A 25,999-nucleotide genomic window follows, 5' to 3' on the forward strand; every position below is an offset into this window, starting at 1 on the left:
CTCAATAGGAAAAGGGTACATTTAAAAAATCTGTTACAATGTGTCAGTATTGGGTATTTTTTTTCCCATGCATCCTTTAATCGTTGTACTTTGTGAGGCTTTATTGTGTATTGTTCTTCAACTATTTTTAATATGTACTATGAAAAGAACGTATACACTGATAAAAGTAGAAAGAAATGACTCAAGAAGTGGAAACATTGACAAAAGTGTATAACAGGGCATCAGATTTCTTCAGTGAGAATTCTTTGCTTTAGAATAATATCTTGGCATTTAGTTTTTATAATTTTTTTGGAATGTGATGCGAATGGTGCATGAGTGTTCCTGTAGGCTGTGTTAGGAACTCCCCAGAGCAATGTGCATGACCTGTTTAAGGTTTCCTTGGTTACCTATAGCCAGGGGTCGACAAATGCACTCGACCGGTTGTCACGGGCGACTGCATTTTGTCCGCTGTCGACTGCTTACCTGCGGCAGAGTCCCCCGGCGTCTCCCAGTCTTCTCCTACAAATTCATCTTTTCCCCCTGCAGCTCCAGTTAAAATGGCCACGCTGCTTCAAATGACGTCGCGTTGACGTGGCAACGAGAAGCTGCATGATGTCGTGAATAAGATCCTGCAATCCTGTCTGTACCTGGGTAAAATACGTCAGATTGCTTGGTCTGTATGAAAACATTTGGAATTGTTGCCTAATTTATTAATGATAACTAACACCGGACTGAATATGTTTTGAAATAAAAACTAACGTTTTGCGGATGAAATATAACCACCCCAGATGGGACTTGAACCCACAATCCCTGGCTTAGGAGGCCAGTGCCTTATCCATTAGGCCACTGGGGCTTATGTCACATGTCTTATAACATTTTATCGTGTGGGGAATTGGTAATTGTATCTGGGTAATTCAACAGAGAAAGATAGAGTTTCTTGATAAGGAGACGGGAGAGAATACAATATATACAGAGTACAGTTACAGATTGTAGGGGAGACAGGTGAGAGGCAGGAAGGCCAGACAGCAGGAGGTTAAAGGAGGCGGGAGAGAATACTATATATATTGAGCACAGTTACAGATTGTAGGGGAGACAGGTGAGAGGCAGGCAGGCCGGACAGCAGGAGGTTACAGGAGACGGGAGAGAATACAATATATACAGAGCACAGTTACAGATTGTAGGGGAGACATGTGAGAGGCAGGAAGGCCGGACAGCAGGAGGTTACAGGAGACGGGAGAGAATACAATATATACAGAGTACAGTTACAGATTGTAGGGGAGACGGGTGAGAGGCAGGAAGGCCGGACAGCAGGAGGTTACAGGAGACGGGAGAGAATACGATATATACAGAGCCCAGTTGCAGGTTGTAGGGAAGACGGGTGAGAGGCAGGAAGGCCGGACAGCAGGAGGTCACATGAGAGGGGAGAGAATACAATATACACAGAGCACAGTTACAGATTGTAGGGGAGACGGGTGCGAGGCAGGAAGGCTGGACAGCAGGAGGTTACAGGAGACGGGAAAGAATACAATATATACAGAGCACAGTTACAAATTGTAGGGGAGACAGGTGAGAGGCAGGAAGGCTAAACAGCAGGAGGTTACAATAGTCGAGACGGGAAAGAATGAGGGCCTGGGTTAGCTTTAGCAGTGCTGGTTTTGGAATCTGAGCTTGCAGGGGCTGCGTAAGTTTAGCTGTGTGTGTTTATGCTTCCTATATATATGATCAGACGCCTCCTTGCTGCCACCTTCCTCCTCCTTGCGAATCGCAGCATCAAATGACGCCGTCAATGTCACATGGCTTTGAGTTGCCATAGTAACGCGATGTCATTTGACACACATGTATATATATATATATATATATATATATATATCTAAGATATATATATATATATAAGAAAAAATTGTAAGGTGCGCAAAACTGATTTAAAATAGTGTTGCAATGATGTCTATGAGTGCTGCCAATGTAATGGGTGTACACCACCCCAAAGAGAATACAAAATACAAAAAAAACACCCCAAAGGCGCAAATCAGAGATACAGGTGCATAGATACACAACACCTGAAGGATAAATACGGGAACAAGTCCTATATTCGAATTCCACCACGAGATATACCTATTAATGAAAAAAATACCAATATGGTGAAGTACGTTTATGAGCAAAACTATTGCGCAAGCAACAGAGGCTGCTTACAATGTAGCAGAAATAACAGGCACATCAGTAAAATGCTTTCAGATCGCTGCATCAAAGGGGCTGATGATCTCAGGAACCGCTCCCCTCTCCCCCCCTTCAATCCTCCCTCTCTCTTCCCCCTCTCCTCTCCCCCCTCATCCCCTCTCCCTCACCCCCCTCTCCTCTTCCCCCTTGTTGTTGCCTAATACTCTTCACTGTCTGAGATTGTGTTTGTGGTGCCTGTGCCTGTCTGAGACTCCGTCGCCGAGGGGTTGATTGGTGTGTGTGGTGCATCCGCCCCCTTCGTTCCTCCCATTGGCTGCTACCTTCGTGATGTCACAATGTGGACGGGGCGCGCAGCGGGGGGCTCCCTTATACCGGCACTTGATTAAGAGGTATTATACTCTTTGATAAAGGGCGGGGAGCCTGAAACGCGTCAGAGCACCTCTTCACAGCGCCATGTAACTGTGTTAGATCTTTCATAAAGAAGCTATTTTTATTGCTAAAGTGACCCCGCCACCGTCGCACCTGGTTTTGCTCTCACTACCTACAAGCTGTGCTCTGCCTGCACGTCCTTTCCTTGGGCATTACCCTCAGTATCTATCTCGCAGCTGCACGCAGACTACAGGATCAGTGGCTACATGTGAGTACTTTCCTTTATCTGGGTGTCATTACAGTACTTTACTGCTCCTCAGTCTCGCTCCAGGGGAGGGGCTCTGATGTACATGAAGGTGCTAACTGGGGTCCTGCTGTTCATTTCATTTGAATAGTTTGGTCAACCTAGGTGTGTAATTTTGACTCATCCCTCCCTCTAATCGGAGAATCACCTGACTGATTCTTCAAGCAAGGCATTATAAAGGCTTATTACCTGTTATTAATGTGGGGGTGATGTTACATTTGGATACACTACATGATGTATGCTCTTTTCTTAGCGCAGATAGAGAGCTTTCTCTTAAAGCTGTCTTATAACCATTATTACCACTTTATTGTATACATATTGTAATATTTTCACTATACACTTTAGATATTTTTATTTATTATTATATACATTGTTTATCATTATTAGCTTTTTCACAAGAGAGCCGGGGGATTTTATCTTTCTTTTCAATGGACACGGTATATTAGGATACATCAGTATCTCTAAGTCTGAATATGCTGCAGAATACGAGCTTCCCCCTCATTTCTGGGCATTGAGCCATAGGCCGATTTTGTCCTTGAGTCTCCTGGTAGCAAAACCTGATACACTCGCAGCATGCACATTCTTTCACATGTGAATGATTGCAGGAACACAGTGTGAGACACACAGTAAGACAGAGACTTGTGAGACAAAGACAGACAAAATGGAGACGGAATAGATTCTGCACACCACCAACACCCTCATCTCCAGAGACCCCCCCCCCAGTCAATGTCATCCACATGTCATCAATTTCTACAGTACGTTCATTCCAACAATATTACATTAACAGTCTAAAAAGAGATAGAAGATTAGGAGGTCTATACCCGACCCTAGTGACGATAATAGGTGTTCGAGACCGCACGGGAGAGGATAAGGTACAAGATGGCAACAAGGGAAAGATAAAACATCGAAGACATGGACCAAAAGATAAAAGAGAACATTTGCCCTCCCCGTTTTACTACCCCCCTCCCCACAGAGATTTTGAAGGGTTGCGGTCATTGGATATTATTTGTTAATTTCAAAAAACGAGATGTTATCTGGATAGTCTGTGTAAACCCAATAAAACTTTAAGTTTCAAAAATGTTTTTATATATACATATATATATAATGGTGAAAGGCGGGGTTGCAGACCTGCCTAAGACATGCAAATGAGCATAAAGTATATTTGCATTTGCTATATGCTTTGCTGTGGAAGGTTTTTGTCACTTTTTTTACTCACCATAACTTAACTCAGTATGGTAAACCCCATCCTTTCACTTCATTGCATAGCCAGTTAACCAACCCCACACTGATGAGACCCATTAAGGTCGATACAGCTGTCTGTGGGTGGGTTTGCAGGCTATGCATCTTAACCCTGGCTGTGCTCAAAGCTGTGACCATGCAGCAAGCTTAAGCCTATAGGGAACCACGTATAAAATGGTTTTTGAAGCAAAAAGTGGCACTGTGTGCTCATTTGCATGTCATTTCCCAGAATCCCTTGCTGCAGTGGAAAGTGGAAGTGCTGTGTGCTGGGTGATAACGGTGAAAGGCGTGGTTGCAGACCTGTCTAAGAAATGCAAATGAGTATACAGTATATTTGCATTTGCTATATATATTTATATATATATATATATATATATATATATATAAAACTAGGTGAAAAGCAAAAAAAACGCTAATGTGTTTGGCGGTTTTTTTTCCCCGCCATCGGCGAGTAGTTTTGCGCCACTATTCGCCACTCTAGAATGGCGTTTTTCTGGCGAATCCGGCACACCACAAAAAGTAGGCAAGTTGATGCTGAGAGGCTGCGGATGAGCGGCGGATCGGCACTTAGAAAAAATTCTGGCCTTTTTCCTGTCTGGGATTGATGCCGGGGGTCTCCGGAGCTGATACCATTAATACCAGCACCAAAGCCCCCCGGCATGCATCCGAGGCAGGAAAATGCATTTAAAGGCCACTTCATTACCTTAGCGGCTAACCCCTAAGGCAATGAAGGGGTTAAGCCGCCGTGCCAGGTTTATTGTGTGTAGCAGGGGTGGGTGAAGGGGGTATTTGGTCCTTGTTGTTTGTTTAGGGCTTGCGGGGGGTTGCGGGTGCACTTAACCCCTTCACGACCGTAGCGGTTAATACCGCTACGGTCATGAAGGGGTTAAGCCCTCCCGCTACCCACCCGCAAGCCCTAAACAAACAACAAGGGCTAAATACCCCTTTCACCCACCCCCGATACCTACAAAAAAAGAAAACACACACAACAGTCCCACACTAAATAAATAAATAAATATAAATAAATAAATATATCTATATATATATTTATATATATATAAAATTACCCCAACAACCCCTATACCCCCCTAACATACACATATATGCACATACAGTATAGTAATGGGCACAATTACTATTATCCACAAATGGATAACAGTGAATGTGCCCATTTTAGATACATACAGAACAAAAAATACATTAAATACATATAGCACTCACCCTTGACCAGCTCCCACGATGAAGGCTATCCTCATCTTCATCCTGCTAATGCCCCCTCCGCTGCTGCAAAACAGAAACAAGAATAAAAACATCCAATGTAATGTCCCCTAACCCCTTACTCACCATAGCGGTTATTAACCGCTACAGTCATTAAGGGGTTAACCCGCCCTCACCCACCACTCGGGAGGCCTAGATACCCTCCCCCACTAACACCCCACCCCGTGAGGCCTAACCACCCAGACCCACTACCCACAAGGGAGGCCTACCCACATACCCTTGGGGCCAATACCCCCTCCCCCCACCCCCAGTACCCACAATTAAAACAATACACAGACCCACAATAAACATTATTTTATTTATTAAATACATTACCCACCCCCTGTGCCCCCCCATAAATACCTGATTTATTCTTTTACATACGGGGTTCATACCCCAGCCCCATGCGAGTCCCCGGCGGGCCTGACGTGTCAGACCTACAGGGTACCAGCAACTTGTTTCATACAGGTTCTGGAGGCCTGTTGGTGGGTCCCGCCAAGCGCCATGGCCCCCAGGTGGTCTCCGCGGGTCACTGTGGGCCACAATTGGGTCCCCACGGTAGGCCTGCGGATGTCTGGGAGCCCCGGGTCAGACCCACAGGTGTCTCAGGGACCTCGGGTGGTTAACCAGCAATGCCATCAGGAGAATCAAATATAAACTAAGCAACATCAATACAATTAGCATCAATCAATTAATCCATTTCCTCAAACAATTATAATACAATACAATTCAATTATACAATTCCCTATTCAATTCCTAAAGCCAAACCATTGCCAAAACAATTCTAATTTAAAGTAACAACCATCATTCTAATCTAAGTACCATAAAGAAGCCATTACAATTAACCTGTAACTAAATACAAATTACATTATTCACAACAATGACAAAATAAAGCTGATACATACATTAGCCATACATGAAAAGAACATAAACATTAGCAAAACAATCAATTATTATCCCTGTATGTCTATCCATATAGATAGATATACATAAAATACAGGGGCAATAATACAGCATAAAAAACAATGCATTTCCATACAAAAATCACATATAATACACCCATTCAGTGTCCGTGAATGTATGTATATAGATAGGTACATAGCTACATTCACGGGCATTACATGGGACTGAAAAAATAAAAGACATGAATGAAAAATCAAAAAAACCTGTAAAAGTAAAAATAATAAACTTTTCTTTTGTTCACTCGCCATTAGATGTCCACTCACCGAAATCCAAGCGACCCGGAAGCACAGGAACCAATCCACAGGTAAACCATAAAATAAAAAACTATTACAATCCATAACAGTGTATTGTTCTTCTATTTGTAATCCTTCCCGTCTGTCTTGGGGTCTTCTTTTCTTCTTTTGGGGTCTTCTCCGGCTTCTTCCGTCTTCTTACGCCACGCCCTTCTTCTCTTCTTAGGAGGGGAGATGTTCCCTCCTCGGCGACTAGCTTCAAAATGAGGTGACATAGGCTTTTATTGGCCTATGACGTCACATTTTGCTCAAATGTTTCCCACAGTCCTGATTGGGCCATGAAAAACATGTGATTTGGCCGAACAAAAAAAAAATGATGACGTCAATTTAAAGGCAATGAAAGCACAGCCAATCAGAATGGCTGTGCTTCAATTGCCTTTAAGATGACGTCATGAACAGAAACATGGCCGGCCTCACATGGTACGGTAGCCAGTCAGAGCGTGGGAACTACATCCGTACTCTGATTGGCTCTAGTAGACCATGTGACAGAGGCTTGGGGGAGAACGGATGTAACGTCATTGAAAGCCTGTCACATGGTACTAGAGCCAATCAGAGTTGGGATGTATTTCCCACGCTCTGATTGGCTACCGTACCATGTGAGGCTATAAAGATGGCGGCGACACTGCCACCCGATGACACATACCGGGACCTGTAATTCGGGAAGCAGGGGGTCCCTGGTCCACAAAGCAATGCGGTTCAGCTCAGGGGACTCCCTGCTCACTGTACAATATTATTAAAAATACATTCATGCTGCTTCGTTACCATAGCACATAGCCGCAAAGGTAAGGAATGAGTGTTTATTGATATCTGTGTTTTATTCATACTGTAGATGTGCAGAGGGTCTCCGGAGCTGAACCGCTTTGGTTTTAGGTCCGGGGACCTCCTGCTTCCCGAGATACAGGCCCCTTTAGGAGGTGCCGGTATCCCTCTGCTTTGTTTACATTTCACGGTCACGTAATCAGGACATTTACATGCAGAGGGATACCGGCACCTCATAAAGGGGCCTGTATCTCGGGAAGCAGGGGGTCCCCGGACCTGAAACCAATGCTGTTCAGCTCCGGAGACCCCCTGCACATGTACACTATGAATAAAATTGTATTTAAAATAATTTTTAATGTGCCGATGTTTGCGCCGAGAGATTAGCGGATCTCTCTCTGCTGCAAACACATCTCGGCAGGGGCCGGCTTCTCGGCAGCTTCTCGCCAGGCAGCCTGTCTCGCCACAGGTTACTCGCCATTATTTCAAATGGTGGTGGCGCATTCATTCGCCAGGGATTAGGCCCTTCCTGCATACAGCGAGGTTAACACGCCAAAAACATGGCGCATTCAAAACCTGGCTAATGCATTTTTCTGCTGCTTAGTGCATAGACCCCTAAGTTGGAATGAGCATCTGGAACCAATAACTCCGGTTCTGTTCAACCTAGAGGGCTGAGATTCGGCCACCATGTAGTCCTAATTCCAGCAGGATTGCATGGCAAATACCGACCCTCTCGGGGCAACATAATGGAGTCAGGGTAATTGTAACATTTGGGTTTCAACCATTGACTTGCATGGTACAAAAAAGCCTCTTTGGAAAATGTGCTTTTAAACCTGTAAGTGTGTATCTCCGGTTCGGTGGGTCACAGCAAGCTGAAACTTGGCCACCATGGAGAGTCCCCTCCGGCATGAGGGTCTTACAAGTATCAACCTACTCAGCCCAGCCGAACGGATTATTTTAATATGTGTAGATATTAAAGAATATACTGTTTTGCAAGGCTGATATAAAAGCCCGGAAAGTCACTGGCTCTGTTTACTGTTAATGCCCAGGGGGGCGACCCATTTGTCTACAACAGACCCCCTGATCAAAGGCTCAACACTCTGGTTGTATACATTAGGGCGGAGAAACGCAGGGCTTGAGTGGTCTGTAAGTGCTGTGATTCACACTTACAGACAAAGGATTTCCTGACCAGATACAAGTCTGGTAGACTTTTAGGCGCCCTGAGTTCTGTGTGTGGCTAAAGAAATGAGACCCCAAGGGCCAGATGGGCGCATGTACCAACTAACTGGGGGCATGATCTAACAATGCTTCCCACGTTAGCTGGCAAAGGGTCATTGGGTGGAGGTAATTGATGTCCAATGCATGACACCCTCTGTGAATGTATAGGGCTGGAATCCCATATAAACCAGTGCAAACCCTATACCCATTGTCTTCGTTTGTGTCTTCGTGGAGTCTTCGTGACTACAACTACTTGTTACCTGATGCCTGAATGAATTGCCAATCCAGATCCTGATTGGGGGAGTGGCGAGCGTGGAGAGAGGCAGCGGGCGGGACAGCGTGAGTGCGGTGATGCGGCGGCCCGGGTGTAGGTTGGGAGGCGGCGGTGATAGGGACTGATGGCGGGGCAGGTGTATGTGAGGCAGCGGGGTGAGGGACTGATCCGCCGGGGGTGCGGATGGAGGTGAGGTGGCGGGCTGGGTGTAGGGTGTAAGCTGGGGGGTTGCAGCAGCTGGCGGCACTAGGTGAGGAGGAGATTCTGTGGCTGCACTGCGTGTGTCTCCAGCTCAGAGGGGCACGCAGTGTAGCGTGGGGGGGCGGGACACACGGGGGGCCAAACACACCGTCCAATGAGCCATGGGGGATGGACCAATGGACCAATCAAATGGTCTACAGTTTCAGTTATATATATATATATATAAATACACACTCACACTTCTTCTATATATAACATTGTAATCAGGGTGAGAGAGTTACTATCCCACAGAGCTTACACTCTATATATCAGTTATTCTTAACCGGGGATCCGCGAAGCAGTGGCAGGGGTTCCGCCTGGCCGCCCGCACTCACTGCTGCACCGGGGGAAGGGGGAGAGGGTGATCTGTGGTGTCGGCTGTAACTCTGCATGTGAGCTACAGCTTCTGCTGTAAACGCTGTTTGCGTGTGTGTGTGCGTGTGTGTGTGAGGAGGGAGAGAGAGCGCGAGGAGGGAGAGAGAGCGTGAGGAGGGAGAGAGAGCGCGAGGAGGGAGAGAGAGCGCAAGGAGATCCATGGGGGGTTTTGAGAGATGCAAGGGGGGGGAGGGGGGTGATGTTTAAAGCAAAATCATTACAAAATATATACACATTGTTTATTCAAAAGTACGAGTTAATTATTATTTATTACCCCTACTGCTTTACACGTCTATTTTGTGATTTACCCCTGTCGAACATGTGTCTTCCAGATAGGGATTCCCCGACATTTCATGAAATACTTAAAGGGTTCCTCCAAACAAAAAAGGGTGGGAATCACTGCTATATATACACTCACACTACTTCTGCATATAACATTGTAATCCGTGTGAGAGTTACTGACCCGCAGAGCTTACACTCTATATATTGTGACAAACGGCTTACTCCGGGGCTCCGTCGTTTGTCCGGGACTGTTTAGAACACGGTCTTTTAGGGTAGGTTAAATGATGAGGCGTCACGTACTGTTCCTTTAAACAGGCTATGCCTGGTTTATTCAGTCCCAGGCACTGAGACTGCCACAGTGCATACAACAGAAAACAGATCAAAACAAAAGCTGCTCACCTGAGCGATAACTTAACTTAGATATCCCTGACTCAGGGTTGGAAGAGTGGCTTTTCCACTTCCAACATCAAAACATGGTACTTTTGCAGTCTTACACAAATGAACAGAAAGATTGAACCTGTTTGGGGAAGAGGCTTCTCCCCTCTGTAGTTCAGCAGCCTTCCAGCCTCCTGGCTCTTGTGGGGAGACCAGAGCAAACAGGAAATCAGTCTTTCATACCTGATTCCTAATTAGCATGACAGGAGACAGAAATCAGGCAGCAGACAAACTCTGGTCTGGATCTCTCATCCCTCAGTTCCAGCGCTTGCCAAACTGTGGGATGGAGTGTATGTATTATAAGGCTGCACTCCCAGGCCAAACAGGATAGAAACTGTCTAGTATCCTGGGAGCCCTATATACGGAATTTATTACCATCCCCTGGTTTCTGTCACATATCCTCCCCCCCAGCTCAGACCTCGAGGGATGAGCGACCATGGATATTAGGGAGTGCATCCTTGACAACCCGTCAGCATTGCCATGTTTGTGCCCTGACCTGTGTTCCACAGAAAATTTAAAGGGTTGTAGGCTTAGGAACCACCTGGTCACTCTAGCATTCTTTTCCCTGTTTTGACACATCCAGGTAAGGGGTGCATGATCTGTGACCAACCGGAATTTTCTCCCCAACAGGTAGTATTTGAGCGTCTCTACAGCCCACTTTATTGCGAGACACTCTTTCTCTACTATGGAGTAATTTTTCTCCTGGGGATTTAGTTTCCTACTTAAATAAAGGATGGGGTGCTCCTCACCTTGAGACTCCTGGGAGAGTACCGCCCCCAGCCCTACCTCAGATGCGTCGGTTTGGACTACGAACTCTTTGGAGAAGTCAGGTGTGACCAACACTGGTTGGGCACAGAGAGCTTCTTTCAGGCTTCTAAAGGCCTGTTCGGTTTCGGGGGACCACTTTACCATTAGCGGTCCTCTTGCTTTTGTGAGGTCAGTTAGTGGGGTTGCCTTAGTTGCAAAATTGGGAATAAACCTTCTATAGTACCCAATTAAGCCCAAAAAGGTCCTTACTTGTTTTTTTGTAACTGGCCTTGGCCAATTTTGTATCGCCTCCACTTTGAGTGTTTGGGGTTTGAGTAAACCTCTGCCAATAGAATATCCCAGATACTTGGCCTCCTCCAGACCAATAGTGCATTTAGCGGGGTTAGCAGTTAGTCCAGCAGACCGGACTGCGTCAAGCACAGCTTGGACCTTTGGAAGGTGGGATTGCCAATCTTCACTATGGATTACCACATCATCCAGGTAGGCGGCAGCATACCGAGCATGTGGTTTTAAAATTTTATCCATCATTCTTTGGAATGTGGCGGGAGCTCCATGTAAGCCAAAAGGCAACACCTTATACTGAAAGAGGCCGTCTGGGGTTGAGAAGGCTGTCTTTTCTTTTGCCCTTTCTGTGAGGGGAACCTGCCAGTACCCTTTTGTTAGGTCTAGGGTTGTGAGATATCGGGCTTTGCCCAGTCTCTCTACAAGTTCATCTACCCTGGGCATAGGATAAGTATCAAATTTTGACACCGCGTTTAGTTTCCGGTAGTCATTACAAAACCTTGTTGTACCATCTGGCTTTGGGACTAAGACTATAGGGCTGTTCCACCCACTTTGGGATTCCTCAATTACACCTAGTTTTAGAATTTTTTTAACCTCTAAACTTATAGCCTTTCTTTTGGCCTCTGGGATTCGGTACGGTTTAAGGTTAACTCGGACCCCCGGTTCAGAGACTAAGTCATGTTCAATTACGCTAGTTCTACCTGGCCATATAGAGAAGATTTCTTTGTTTCTTTTCACTAAATTCTGAACCTCTCGTTTCTGATGAACAGACAGTGTTTCAGCTATGCTAACCTCTGGGTCAGTTTCTTGATTCTCTGACGGACCTGGGGTACTAGGGTTAACAAGACTTCTCTATCTTTCCAGGGCTTGAGTAGGTTTATATGGTAAATTTGCTCAGGTTTCCTCCTACCTGGCTGTCTTACCTTATAATTTACTTCTCCCACTCTTTCCAAGACCTCATATGGCCCATGCCATTTAGCAAGGAATTTACTCTCCACGGTGGGAACCAGAATTAGTACCCTATCACCTGGAAAAAAAATTCTGACCCTAGCACCCTTATTATATGTATTCCTCTGTGCTTCTTGAGCTTTCTCCATGTGTTCCCTCACTATGGGTAGGACTGCAGCAATGCGGTCCTGCATCTGGGCAACATGCTCTATTACACTTCTGTAAGGGGTAACCTCGTGTTCCCAAGTCTCTTTGGCTATATCCAGTAAGCCCCTTGGGTGTCGGCCATACAATAGTTCAAACGGGGAGAAGCCTGTGGATGATTGGGGAACTTCCCTAATGGCAAATAACAGGTACGGTAACAAACAATCCCAGTTTTTCCCATCTTTATCAACCGCCCGCCGTAACATGCTCTTTAAGGTTTTATTGAACCTTTCCACTAAACCATCTGTTTGTGGATGATAGACTGAGGTTCTGAGATGCTTGATTTTTAGGAGTTTACATAGCTCTTTCGTTACTTGGGACATAAATGGTGTTCCCTGGTCAGATAGAATCTCTTTAGGAATCCCGACCCGGGAAAACAGAACTACTAACTCTTTTGCTATGTTTTTAGCTGAGGTGCTACGTAGGGGAACTGCCTCCGGATATCGGGTGGCATAATCTAATATTACCAATATATGCTGATGTCCCCTAGCAGACTTTATTAGGGGTCCTACTAGATCCATAGCAATCCGGTCAAATGGTACCTCTATTATGGGAAGGGGTACCAATGGGCTGCGGTACGCCTTGAACGGGGCGGTGATCTGACATTCTGGGCATGAGGAACAATAATTCGTAATTTCTGCCAGAACCCCAGGCCAATAGAAGCTTCGGAGAACCTTTTCTTTTGTCTTTTCCACCCCTAGGTGTCCCCCCAATGGATGACTATGTGCGAGGTGTAATACTACGTTACGGAATGTCCGTGGTACCAACAATTGTTTAGTTGTAACTGATTTCCTTTTATCAACCCGATATACTAGGTCGTTCTCTACCTCGAAGTAGGGGTAAGCAAGTGACCTATCTGGTTGGCCAGGAGTACTATTCTGGTCCCGTATATTTCCCCTTGCTACCGCTAATGTGGGGTCCTCCCACTGGGCCTTCTTAAAACTCCCAGGACTGACCTCTAGGTCAGCGAGGGTCTTATCCGGTTCTGGGGTGGTAAGTGTCTGCTCAACATCTTGATTTGGGGTATTCCCTACCAAAGTAGTGATGGGGAAGGGAATTTTACAGCACTCCTCCTTTTCCCCCTTCTTATTTGGGCCCTCGTCAACCTCCATTTCTGAAAAAGGGAAAGGATTTGTTTCTTCTAATACTTCGTTATGGTCCGCTATTGAACTCTGGGCGCTATTCTGAGCGGGGGACCACATTTTTAGAAAATGGGGAAAGTCGGTCCCTATTAACACATCATGTGCCAGTTTGGGTACAATACCCACCTTGAAATCTAAAGAACCAAACTCTGTTTCAAAAAAAACATCAACAGTGGAATATTCATGATTATCCCCATGTATACAACAAATTGCCACTCTTTGTGAACTGTTTCCCTGTTTCTTCTTAATGGGCAAGAGGTATTCGGACACTAGTGTGACCATGCTCCCAGAGTCAAGAAGTGCCCGAACCCTCTTACCATTAACCTTTACAAATGCCCACAGATGGTTATTCAAGGGGTCCTCTGGGCTAGGGCCCATACATTGGGACAACAGCGAATAAGGTTCCACGCTGTTGCATTGCATGGGCTCATAATTTAGTGGGCAGATTTTTGCTGTGTGGCCCCTCTCATGACAATTTACACATTTAGGTACATAGTCTGTGTCCCACTTAGAGCCTTTTCCCGGCTCCCCATGTTGGCTATTGCCCTTAGTGTGCGAACCACTGTTGCTGGTGCTGCGTGAAGGTGGTCGCCGCTCTTCAGCGCCCCTTAACCCCGGTACCCTTTTACCGTCTCTGGAAGAGTCCTGGAACCTCGGGTAGTGGGGTTGCTCCACGACTGTGGGTTGCGGGTGCTCTTCTGCTGCATTGTACCTTTCTACGAGGGCCACAAGCTCATCCGCATTGTGGGGGTCACTCCGACTGACCCAACGGCGTAAGGCAGAGGGAAGTTTCCTCAAGAACTGGTCCATGACCAACCGTTCCACGATGTGGCTGGCTGAGTTGATCTCGGGTTGTAGCCACTTCTGGGCGAGGTGGATGAGGTCATACATCTGGCTTCGGGTGGCTTTATCCATCGTGAAGGACCATGCGTGAAACCTTTGGGCGCGAACAGCCGTGGTTACGCCGAGGCGGGCGAGGATCTCGAACTTCAATTTTGCATAGACGTTAGCTTCGGCTGGCTCTAGATCAAAGTAAGCCTTCTGGGGTTCGCCGCTTAGGAAGGGTGCGATTAGACCAGCCCACTCAGCTTCTGGCCATCCCTCTCTCTGTGCCGTGCGTTCAAACGTGAGAAGATAGGCTTCCACATCATCCGAGGGTCCCATCTTCTGAAGGTAGTGGCTTGCCCTGGTCATTTTCGGAACTGGGGCTGCCGCTGCCAGTGGAAGGTTACTGATAGTCCCCCTCAGGATCTCGAGTTCCTGCTGTAAGCCCTGAGCGAACCGCTGTTGCTCCTCTCTCAGCAAGCGGTTTGTCTCTTGCTGGTTTGCATTCGCGTTTTGCAGGGCTTCATTCGTCTGTTGCTGGTTTGCATTCGCCTGTTGCTGGTTGGCATTCCCCTGTTGCTGGTTGGCATTAATCTCTTGCTGGGCTATTAGCAGCTGTTGATGGGCTGCATTCGTCTGCTGCTGGTTTGCATTAGTTTCTTGCTGGGCTATTAACAGCTGTTGCTGGGTTTCATTCGCGTCTTTCTGGGCAGCGACATTGCGTACCAGCGCGCCCACCACGTCTTCCATCTTGTTTGCAGAGGATGAAAAAAACTTTTTTTTTTTTTTTCAAAGTTCTTCAACCCGCAGACCCCCTAGTGCTCTGCCCGCATTCTCCACCATATGTGACAAACGGCTTACTCCGGGGCTCCGTCGTTTGTCCGGGACTGTTTAGAACACGGTCTTTTAGGGTAGGTTAAATGATGAGGCGTCACGTACTGTTCCTTTAAACAGGCTATGCCTGGTTTATTCAGTCCCAGGCACTGAGACTGCCACAGTGCATACAACAGAAAACAGATCAAAACAAAAGCTGCTCACCTGAGCGATAACTTAACTTAGATATCCCTGACTCAGGGTTGGAAGAGTGGCTTTTCCACTTCCAACATCAAAACATGGTACTTTTGCAGTCTTACACAAATGAACAGAAAGATTGAACCTGTTTGGGGAAGAGGCTTCTCCCCTCTGTAGTTCAGCAGCCTTCCAGCCTCCTGGCTCTTGTGGGGAGACCAGAGCAAACAGGAAATCAGTCTTTCATACCTGATTCCTAATTAGCATGACAGGAGACAGAAATCAGGCAGCAGACAAACTCTGGTCTGGATCTCTCATCCCTCAGTTCCAGCGCTTGCCAAACTGTGGGATGGAGTGTATGTATTATAAGGCTGCACTCCCAGGCCAAACAGGATAGAAACTGTCTAGTATCCTGGGAGCCCTATATACGGAATTTATTACCATCCCCTGGTTTCTGTCACAATATATACACTCACACTACTTCTATATATAACATTGTTATCAGTGTGAGAGAGTTACTGTCCCACAGAGCTTACACTCTGTATGGACAAAGCGCCTATGCGAAACGGCCGTCCTTATGGGCACTACATAGGGAGCATGTGTAGGCGCTTCTTTGAGAGATCACCATAATGCAAGTATTGTACTTTGTTAATGCCTATATATGGATCTCTCTTTTCCTGGTTATCTATTCAGGGATATCACACTAGCATTATCATTATTTTTGTGTGCTTAGAGTTCACTACATCTTGAACACTATTTGCCCTATACAGTAAGTATACAGATTTTGTCATTACTGATTACAACTATCAGTCCCCACCTATACATATGTCAAGTATTTGGTGGGTTGGTCTGTATACGTACAGCACATGCTGTGCACTCGTTTGCAGTGACCCACAGTTACCATGTACTGATCTATACACACTATTTTTGGTTTCTGTTTACAATTTAATATAGTTTCCAATTGTAGAGTGGTCGTGGGAGGGGGGAGTTTGCTTAGGAACTCTCTTCCTCTTAATAGGCTCAAGTTCTATTTTTGATAGGCTTACCTGCCTCAGTCATCATCCTACCTTTTTAGGTTTATGCTTCAATTTGTTGTAGCTTAATTGCCTGTTTGGGTATATTTAACACCCTGTGTTTTATTTTTTTCTACTATTAAAAGTGTTTTTAGTATTATTCTCATATCACATTATGGACATCTTAGCTCTAACCTTACAATATACTTTTACACTTACATTATGTGATTGAGTGCTGTTCAATAGGGTTTTTTTCACTGATCCAATCGCCCCATCTGGGACGTTTGTTCTATCAGTTCTTAGTGTAAACTCTATATATACACTCGCACTACTTCTATATATAACATTGTAGTCAGTGCAGGGATGGAACTAGCGGGTGCCTATAGTGCCCTGTCCCCCCGCATGCACCTGTGTGCACAGAGGTGACTGACCTGATTCTCAGTGAGGGGAGATGGGAGACCAGGAGGCACCGGCCGGGTGAGAATTGCAGCAAGGCTAAATAGTGACCGGGGGCGGAGCTATTCAGAGAGGGTGGAGCTATTTAGAGCCCTCCCTACTCTCAATCCACATTGTGTGTGTGTGTGTGTGTGTGTGTGTGTGTCAGAGAGAGTGTGTATGTGTGTGTGTCAGAGAGAGAGTGTGACAGATGCACAGTGACACAGTCGGCAGGTCATTCCCCGACACACTTTATTCGAGCAAATACCCAGTATGTACCTGGCAGATACCTGGAATGCGCCACTCCTCACCTCTGACAAGCCCCGTTGCCTTTTCCTTCCCAGCCTGGGTTCATGCCTGGCTGATGGGCGGCTGATCTGTTAAATGATAATGATTAGGATTTAATAGGCTGCAATGCTTCGCGTGTCTACCAGATGGCATAAATTCATGAATTGTAATGCAGTTTATATATATATACTGTGCAGTATTGCAGCCAGCGGGAATAAAATGCTTCAATCCCTGCTTGGAAAATAACTCAATGCACTCGGGCAGAAAACAGTCACAAACCTCAATACACCCGGGTATACCCGAATTCGTGGGACTAGCCAAGCTCGAATAAAGTGTGTCGCCAGTGTACATGTGGCTGCTCCCACTGGGACTCGGCAGGGTGCCTGTGACAGAGAGGGGGTAACCAGGCTCACTAATAAAGGTTGAGCCCACTTGGTTGCCCGTGAGCTGTGTTTGGGGGTCCTAGAGTGTCAGCTCTTGGACATGCCTGCTGCACATGTACTGCTATGCAATGTGTGTAAAATGTGCAACCATAAAGATAAGGGGGCACAGGGGGAAGGTATCTCCAGAACAGTACAGGGATCCCTAGTTTCAGGGGGGATGCCCAGTTCATTCCCAGATAACCCTAACCCTGGTATAAGGAGTTCAGGGGGTTCTCCAGTCAGGTATATGACTGTGAGGCTTTTATTAAAATTAAAAGTCTACGTTTGCAGAGTGTAACGGATGTGGCTAGTGGGGTAACACAGCTAAGGGTTTCACTATCCCTCACACCAATAGACTTAGGGCATTTAATAGGAAAATGTATAAAGTATATTTTATTAAAGCTGGTATGTTTAACAATATGTTATACTTATACATTGTAACATAAGCTGGGTCCTTTTACTGCAGGACTGCCCAGGGGGCTGATGGGCCACCAGGGTGTGGTGCCAGTAAGTCTGCCCTAAGTCCATAGATAAAAGTGACACCTGTTGCCAGGAGTGTGAACAACCATCGGTGCAGGATGGCTGAGTTAAGTGTCCAAGTCCTGGGCTGATTACAGGCTCTTCCAGCCAGTAGTCACCTCCCTAGACTGAGAGGCACCAGGCCTCTGTATGACAAGTAGGTAAATGGCGATTTTCGCACAGGCCCCTTTGCTTTGTTGAAGCTCAGGTGCCAGACGTCGCAAGATTGGCAAACATGTGAATGGCTAGCAGTAAAGTTCCCACGCTTGTGGGTTGGCAGTAATGCAATGGGACTGGCTTTGCAAATGTTATAAAAAAGTTAGTAGCCAGCCCAGGAAAGAGATCCCAAGACATACACAAGTTCTGACTCCGAGCCCAAAGAAGCCTTGCGGAGCTAGCAAGGAAGCGGCTGCAGGACGGCAGAGCAGAATATTTTCTAAGTCCTACTTTCAGCACCATTTCCAACGGGCTTGTTAAAGACTTTATTTCGATCAAAGAAGTTTCGTTTTTCAGCCCAAAACCCCAGTAAGTGTGTTTTCTCCTGTATTATTGTAATTCACTGTGTGTCTGTTTCCAAGAAATAAACGCAATTTATTTAACATTTTTATTTTGCTTAATGATATGATCCCAGGATAAAAGGTGTAAGTACCTGGTCTCCCGTGACAGTGCCCTGATGTTTGCGGAAGCCCACCCTATCACCCTAACATAGCTTCTGCTCCCCCATATGGAACACAGCTGGGAACCTATCCCTTCTGGCAGCTATGGGGTGATACTCTAAGGCAGGGGTGCACAAACCTTGCCCCCTACCTGCTCTCCACCCCGCTGCTCACCCCCGCCCTCTTACCTTGTCTCCGGAGTCAAATGACCCCCCCATCTTGTCTCAGTGTAACACTCAGCTGTACAGTTATTGTGCAAATAATCCTTACATATCCTGTATGTCCTGAATCATTAGGTGAGAATAGCATTAATTGTCACAATGTTATCCTCTCCCTCACACAACTAACACTATTAAGGCATCAAGAACAGGAAATATAATAATCACAGTGTATAATATAAATAAGTGTGGCCATTTCCAATGTTCTGATTGGTCAGGGATCTTCACCAGAGCTCCCTATTGGACAGAGGAGGTGGAGGAGGGACCAGGACACAGCAGGTCATGGTATAAAAGGCGGGAGCTGATACAGTTCTTATCAGTCTGTTTGTGATCATCTTTCTGCAACATGTCCCTTTGTCTTCCAGCTCCTGAACCAGCTCCAGATGGTGAGTATTTGGCTAAATATACATCACTTTATACAATTCATACTTTGATGTTGTATTTACTGTATATTGAGATTTATTTCGCACGACTTGTTTGTTAGATTGCATTTTATTTAACTTGTGCTATTTATGTTTACTTGTTCATTTTTATATGTTTTATTCATGTTAATTTCCCTGCAGTACAATATAGATTCAATGTTATATTCACCTATTTTGTTGCAAATGAAATATTAATCAGTGTTTACTCGGAGATCTGATTTGTACAACATATAATAACATGATTTTGGAGAAACATTTGAAACTTCCAAACATATTGACTTAATAGGTAGAAGAATCAACAGATAAAAAAAGCAAGGTTGATGGATAATGATTTCAGTCAATTTTAATGGCCTTTAGGTAACCAATAATTGACAATACATTCCTACTATAATCTCCCAGCAAGTACAAAATGATGGGTGTTTCACATAAATAAATGAACGGGATAATTTAATCAGCAATGTACAATTTAGCATCAAAAATGCAAAACGAGAAGACAAAAGTGCACAGAAATTGTGCCGTTTTATATTTGTTATATTTCTATTCATTTTTCTCTGTAAACTGTTTTTTCATAATTTTATGTACAACTTACAACGGATCATTATGTAGTAATTATAAGCTTTTATACAGACTGATTCTGTTGTTGATACTACTTTATATTTTAGCCTCGCATTCTAACTGTTTAGTAACATACTGTAGAAGATACTCCCCTAATAGTAGGACAGATAATGTAATATAGCAGGGAATACACTATGTACTGATTGCAGAGTCTGAGCGATGCCACAAGACACTTTATTGAACAGTAAGAGGCTCTCAGAAATAACAGGGGCAGCTCTGATGATTTTGTTCCTCCTGACCAACAAACAGCAACAATTGGTGAATTCTCTGTTTCAGGAACCAGTTGTGTTTGATAAAGTTGCAATTTACTTCTCCAAGGACGAGTGGGATTATTTAACAGAAGAACAGAAGGAACTTTACAAGGATGTGATGATGGAGAATTACCAGGCTCTCTGCGCTCTAGGTTAGAAAATATGTGTGTGTGTGGGTGTGTAATTTGATTTCCAAAACTACAGGAACTGACTGTATATCTTTATATAGCGATATCCGTGTACATAGCACTGCACAGCAGTAATACACGTGACATAACAATACAGCAGATAATGGGAATAAGAATTTTCTATGGTGCAAACACATTAAATATATACGTATCTCCCCTGACATATACAGGATGTGTCAATGTGACGCCAGAGATTGTATCAATGATTGAGCGCGGAGAAGAGCCGTATTTAAGGGGTCCCCAGCAGTATAAGGAGAAGGAAAGTCCTACAGATATCAGCACTGGTGAGTAATTTATACTTTAGTGGTGTAACGCTTGCGCTACCCACAAACAAGTTAAGACCCCGGCACTGAGGTGGGAAGGTAGGAAACCATGTACCCACAGCAGCGGAGGCGTGCCTGGAAGGCGGATTGTTTCGCGTTGCCGGTCTGGGTGGCAGAGAGCGGGTTAATCCGTACACTTGCTGGGTCCTTGGGTTGGAGAGCAGAATCGTAGAAGTCTATTAAGCCGTGGTCTGGGATTGTAGATATCAGAATTGTCAAAGTCCTTGGTTCCGTGATTGTGGGTTGGAGAAGGAGCCGTAGTCGAGGGTAAACCGAGGTTACTATCCAGAGGGGTTCACTTACAAGCTGGGTCGGTACACAAGAGGTTAATCTGCAAAACAAGACTGGAGAAGGCAAGGCACAACTGACGTGGAAGCAACAAGGCTGAGCAAGGACTGAATGACTGAGCAAGGACTGAATGACTGAACCAGGTATTTAAAGGAAACAGGAACCAGTAGGGAGGGAGGAGGAGCGCAGGTGCGGCCTCTGCGGAGGCTATTATAGGCTGCAGGAGACAAGGGGCACTTAGCAGTGTTGACTCGCAGCTGTGTATCGGTGCACGTCGTCACGTGTGCGTACCGCGCTTGAGGGAGGCGTGACACATCCGGGGGGCGGATTCGAGCTCAGTGGCACGGCCTGAAGAGCTGCGGGTGTGCACGCGCTCTGTAATTAGAGCGGGGGTGAGCACATGACCAGGGACCGGAACGGAGGCAGCAGCAGTGGCAGGTAAGGAGGGAACATGTCGCAAGGGACGTGTTCCCCCGATTCCTTACAAGTGGTGCGTGCTCTAGGAACAATAATTAATAGCATATTTCATAAAAAAAAGAAACTTGATCACAAATTAGTATATCTATCAATTTCTAATGTCCTTTTGTAACTTTACCTTTCCCATTATAAAGTGGAAATGTATGTGGTATACGTATGTATGAATGTATGTATGTATGTATGTATGTATGTATGTATGTATGTATGTATGTATGTATGTATGTATGTGTGTGTCACACGTTTGGACGACGGTTCAGGCGCATAATCTCTCCCTGGACTGGTAGATTTATTCATATATATATATATCGCTGGTAGGCAATATCCTCACAAATTAAGTTTATTGCAATACCCGATATTCCCCCTCCCCCCCCCGCTCCTGCTCCAAAAATTTGCAGGACAGCCTATCGCTCATGCTTGGAGAGCTGTTGATGTCAATGCTCTCAAACATGAGCGAGCTCAGGGCAGCGTGGACTCGGCCTTAAACTAAATCTGCCGTTTGAAAATCATTTTTGTGTCGGATGTTAATGCTTTTCTTTACTCAAATGTTTTTCCCCAGCTGATGTATTCGTGAGCAGGAATTTCCCTGAAGGATGTCACATTTTGCTCTGTTCACCCGATTGTGTAATGGAAGATACCAGTGTTACCCAAATGTATCCCGGAGCAAATCACATTAGTCAGGATTTACCAAACCAGAGTCTGAGAGAAACTGTGAGCATTATGGTTAAGGAATCAACCTCACAGGAAGAAGGAAATCTCCCAGAATCCCACATTTATACTATCAGAGAACATACAGGGACGGACTATGCATCTACTCCTATTACAACGTGTAACAAAGGAAACATGAATGCAGGGAACGTTCACAAGAACTTGTCAGTAAAAGAAAGACCATTTGTATGTTCTGAATGTGGGAAATGTTTCACATATAACTCTACTCTCCTTAAACATCAGAGAATTCATATAGGAGAAAGACCCTTTGTATGTTCTGAATGTGGTAAATGTTTTACCCAGAACTCTGATCTTGGAAGACATCAGAGACTACACACAGGAGAAAAACCCTTTGTATGTTCTGAATGTGGGAAATGTTTTACTCAGAACTCTAGTCTTTTTGAACATCAGCGATGTCACACAGGAGAAAGACCATTTGCATGTTCTGAATGTGGGAAATGTTTCACAAATAACTATAATCTCGTTACACATCAGATAATACACACAGGAGTAAGACCATTTGTATGTTCTGAATGTGGGAAATGTTTCACAGTTAACTCTCATCTTGTTACACATCAGAGAAGTCATACAGGAGAAAGACCATTTGTATGTTCTCAATGTGGGAAATGTTTTACCCAGAACTCTACTCTTGTTACACATCAGAAAATTCACACAGGAGAAAGACCCTTTGTATGTTCTGAATGTGGGAAATGTTTTACCCGTAACTCTAATCTTGTTACACATCAGAGAAGTCACACAGGAGAAAGACCATTTGTATGTTCTGAATGTGAGAAATGTTTCACATTTAACTCACATCTTGTTACACATCAGAGAAGTCATACAGGAGAAAGACCATTTGTATGTTCTCAATGTGGGAAATGTTTTACCCAGAACTCTACTCTTGTTACACATCAGAAAATTCACACAAGAGAAAGACCATTTGTATGTTCTGAATGTGGGAAATGTTTTACCCGTAACTCTACTCTTGTTACACATCAGAAAATTCACACAGGAGAAAGACCATTTGTATGTTCTGAATGTGGGAAATGTTTTACCCAGAACTCTAATCTTGTTAATCATCAGAAAATTCACACAGGAGAAAGACCATTTGTGTGTTCTGAATGTGGGAAATGTTTTGCTTATAAGTTATGTCTTGTTAAACATCAGAGAATTCACACCGGAGAAAAATGATGTTTGCTCTAAATGTCGACAATGTTTTGCTCACACAAGTTTACTTTGTAATATAGCACTCTGACAATTATTGATTTTATTTTTGTAAAAAAAAAATATCTTAACTCTTATGGAAACATAAAAAAAACCTGTCCCCTCTGGGGCACAATATTGAGTTTGACGCATCAAGGTATCTTTTGGTGTTCTCCTCTCTGTCTTGTAGATTCGTTCTCCACTCTGCGTCTGCGCTTTTCTTCTCCTTCTTTGGTGTGGTATCACCCTCGGGATAAACGAATAAACATATGAGCAGAAAGCATTCACAATATTATAATGTTCCAAGGGATACAAACAGGGTTAAAATATACTACAAACACTCACACGGGCATGTGTGAGTGCACTCTTTGGGGTGTCCCCCCTTCCCCCCCCACCTCCCCCTCTTCCCCCATCCCCCACATGTATATCTAATACACTGAGATTTTAATTCTTTTTATCCATATCCTTTTATTTCATTTGGTTCCATCGACATCGGGAGGCCCATGAGGTTTGCGCTGACTATCTTCACACTACAAATGGGAGGTATATAACAGGGTACTACTACTCACACGGCCAAGTGTGAGTACACACTTGGAATGGTATCTTTGTTGCTCCTCCTGTAATCCCCGGGTCGAAATTCAAAGCGGGGTGGGGTGATGAATTCTCACTCCAGAGTGGTAAGTAAAGGTTTTAAACCCAGAAGGTAAAAGCCAAAGTTTTTATTAAAACAATTCACAGAAAAACACTGCTGACTCAACAAGTTAGGCGCGCTGTAGCAAATAAAAAAGCCAGTCTTTAGGGAATATAGTGCAGGACTCGTGGTTTTGCAGCAAACTCCCTCCGCGTCCGGATGTAGTGCTGCGCTTCCCTTGTCCCACTCCCGACGGTGGCTGCAAAGGTTCAAAACATTGGGGGGTTTTGAGCTACGCGTTTCGCCCTTTTGGGCTTCCTCAGGCACCGTAGTAACTTCCGTTCTTACTACGGAGCCTGAGGAAGCCCAAAAGGGCGAAACGCATAGCTCAAAACCCCCCAATGTTTTGAACCTTTGCAGCCACCGTCGGGAGTTGGACAAGGGAAGCGCAGCACTACATCCGGACGCAGAGGGAGTTTGCTGCAAAACCACGAGTCCTGCACTATATTTCCTAAAGACTGGCTTTTATATTTGCTACTGTACAGCGTGGCTCACTTGTTGAGTCAGCGGTGTTTTTCTGTGAATTGTTTTAATAAAAACTTTGGCTTTTACCTTCTGGGTTTAAAACCTTTACTTACCACTCTGGAGTGAGAATTCATCACCCCACCCCGCTTTGAATTTCGACCCGGGGATTACAGGAGGAGCAACAAAGATACCATTCCAAGTGTGTACTCACACTTGGCCGTGTGAGTAGTAGTACCCTGTTATATACCTCCCATTGCTTGACATATTTTTGGGTTTGATCACAGACCTTTTATACTCTATTGGAGAATCGGTACTGTTCCCTGGAGTCCAAAGAAGCCCCCCCCAAAGAGTTCACTCACACATGCCCGTGTGAGTGTTTATAGTATATTTTAACCCTGTTTGTATCCCTTGGAACATTATAATATTGTGAATGCTTTCTGCTCATATGTTTATTCGTTTATCCTGAGGGTGATACCACACGAAAGAAGAAGAGCGCAGATGCAGAGTGGAGAACGAATCTACAAGACAGAGAGGGGAAGACCAAAAGATACCTTGATGCGACAGCATTTGCACAAGGCCTTGTGAGTGTTAAGATTTAATACACACTTAAAAACCCCACTGTTATTGCTTCAGGGTTTAACACACCTGAACCATATTTTATTCTATTTCACCCTTCCACCTGTGCTCCCCCATCTCTTTCTCTTGTTTCCCTGTATTATTAAGGATCCCGGGTAGATCCTTTTTGGGGTTGTTTGAGTCACAGGAGGAGACAAAGAAGCGGAGGGATACCTTACGAACTTCTAAGGTTGTTATTATACCTATATCCCGTACTTATTATACATACAGGTAGCGCCCGGGTATTTTGCTTTCCACAATATTGAGTTTGACTTGATTTCTTTACATTTATTCTCAAGTTGAAATAATGTCTATTATTATAACTCTGCTGACAATCAAGAATTTCTATTTTCATATTTCTACTGTTATTAGACTATAAAGTTAGTTATAAACCAGTATCATTTTAAGGCATATAACTGATCTTGGCTAGCTGCCTTTACTGTTATCTATATATGGTAAATGTAATATTACAACTTGGGATACAAAATATTTAGTATGAGTAATATGCATATACATTATTTCTGTTTCACATCTTTATTGCGATAATCACATACCGGAATCATAGATTTGCACATACAGAGGCGACACGTTTTATTTAAATTCGGCTAGAGCCACAAGCCGGGAGGTTTCCCGGCTATCTAAACAAATCCCCTCGGCGTGACGCGCGGTCACGCTTCATCCCCGAGGGAGCCCTGGTGTCCAGAGATGTGGGGGATGGCGGTGGGGGGTTCCGGGGGACCTGGCGGACCCGGAGAGGGGAGGGGGAAGCCCCGATCGGAGGACCGTTTCTCCGAGGCTTCGGCGCGCGCACGGGACACCCCGGCGCGCGCCCGGTTTCTGTTGCGGCCGAGACCGGGTAAGTGTTAGAA

General features: G+C 44.9%; 1 protein-coding gene and 1 non-coding gene across 2 annotated transcripts; one reads left to right on the forward strand and one right to left on the reverse strand.

Moving 5' to 3' along the window:
• Positions 1–759: 759 nt before the first annotated feature.
• On the reverse strand, positions 760–832 carry TRNAR-CCU (transfer RNA arginine (anticodon CCU)). Its single transcript has one exon. It is a non-coding gene; the product is annotated as a tRNA-Arg (tRNA).
• A 19,705-nt stretch (positions 833–20,537) lies between these two features.
• Positions 20,538–23,406, forward strand: LOC142483777 (uncharacterized). Its single transcript, XM_075583764.1, has 2 exons — positions 20,538–20,647; positions 22,008–23,406. The coding sequence occupies exons 1-2, from the start codon at positions 20,566–20,568 to the stop codon at positions 23,345–23,347; spliced, it is 1,422 nt and encodes a 473-aa protein (XP_075439879.1). The 5' UTR covers positions 20,538–20,565; the 3' UTR covers positions 23,348–23,406.
• Positions 23,407–25,999: the final 2,593 nt, after the last annotated feature.

Source organism: Ascaphus truei, unplaced genomic scaffold (assembly GCF_040206685.1).
Source record: "Ascaphus truei isolate aAscTru1 unplaced genomic scaffold, aAscTru1.hap1 HAP1_SCAFFOLD_371, whole genome shotgun sequence".
Lineage (NCBI taxonomy): Eukaryota > Metazoa > Chordata > Amphibia > Anura > Ascaphidae > Ascaphus > Ascaphus truei.

Coding starts and splice junctions, on each gene's coding strand:
- LOC142483777 (XM_075583764.1), top strand. CDS start 20,566: ATGATTGAGCGCGGAGAAGAGCCGTATTTAAGGGGTCCCCAGCAGTAT. Junction 20,648..22,007: donor TCCTACAGATATCAGCACTG/GTGAGTAATTTA, acceptor GTTTTTCCCCAG/CTGATGTATTCGTGAGCAGG.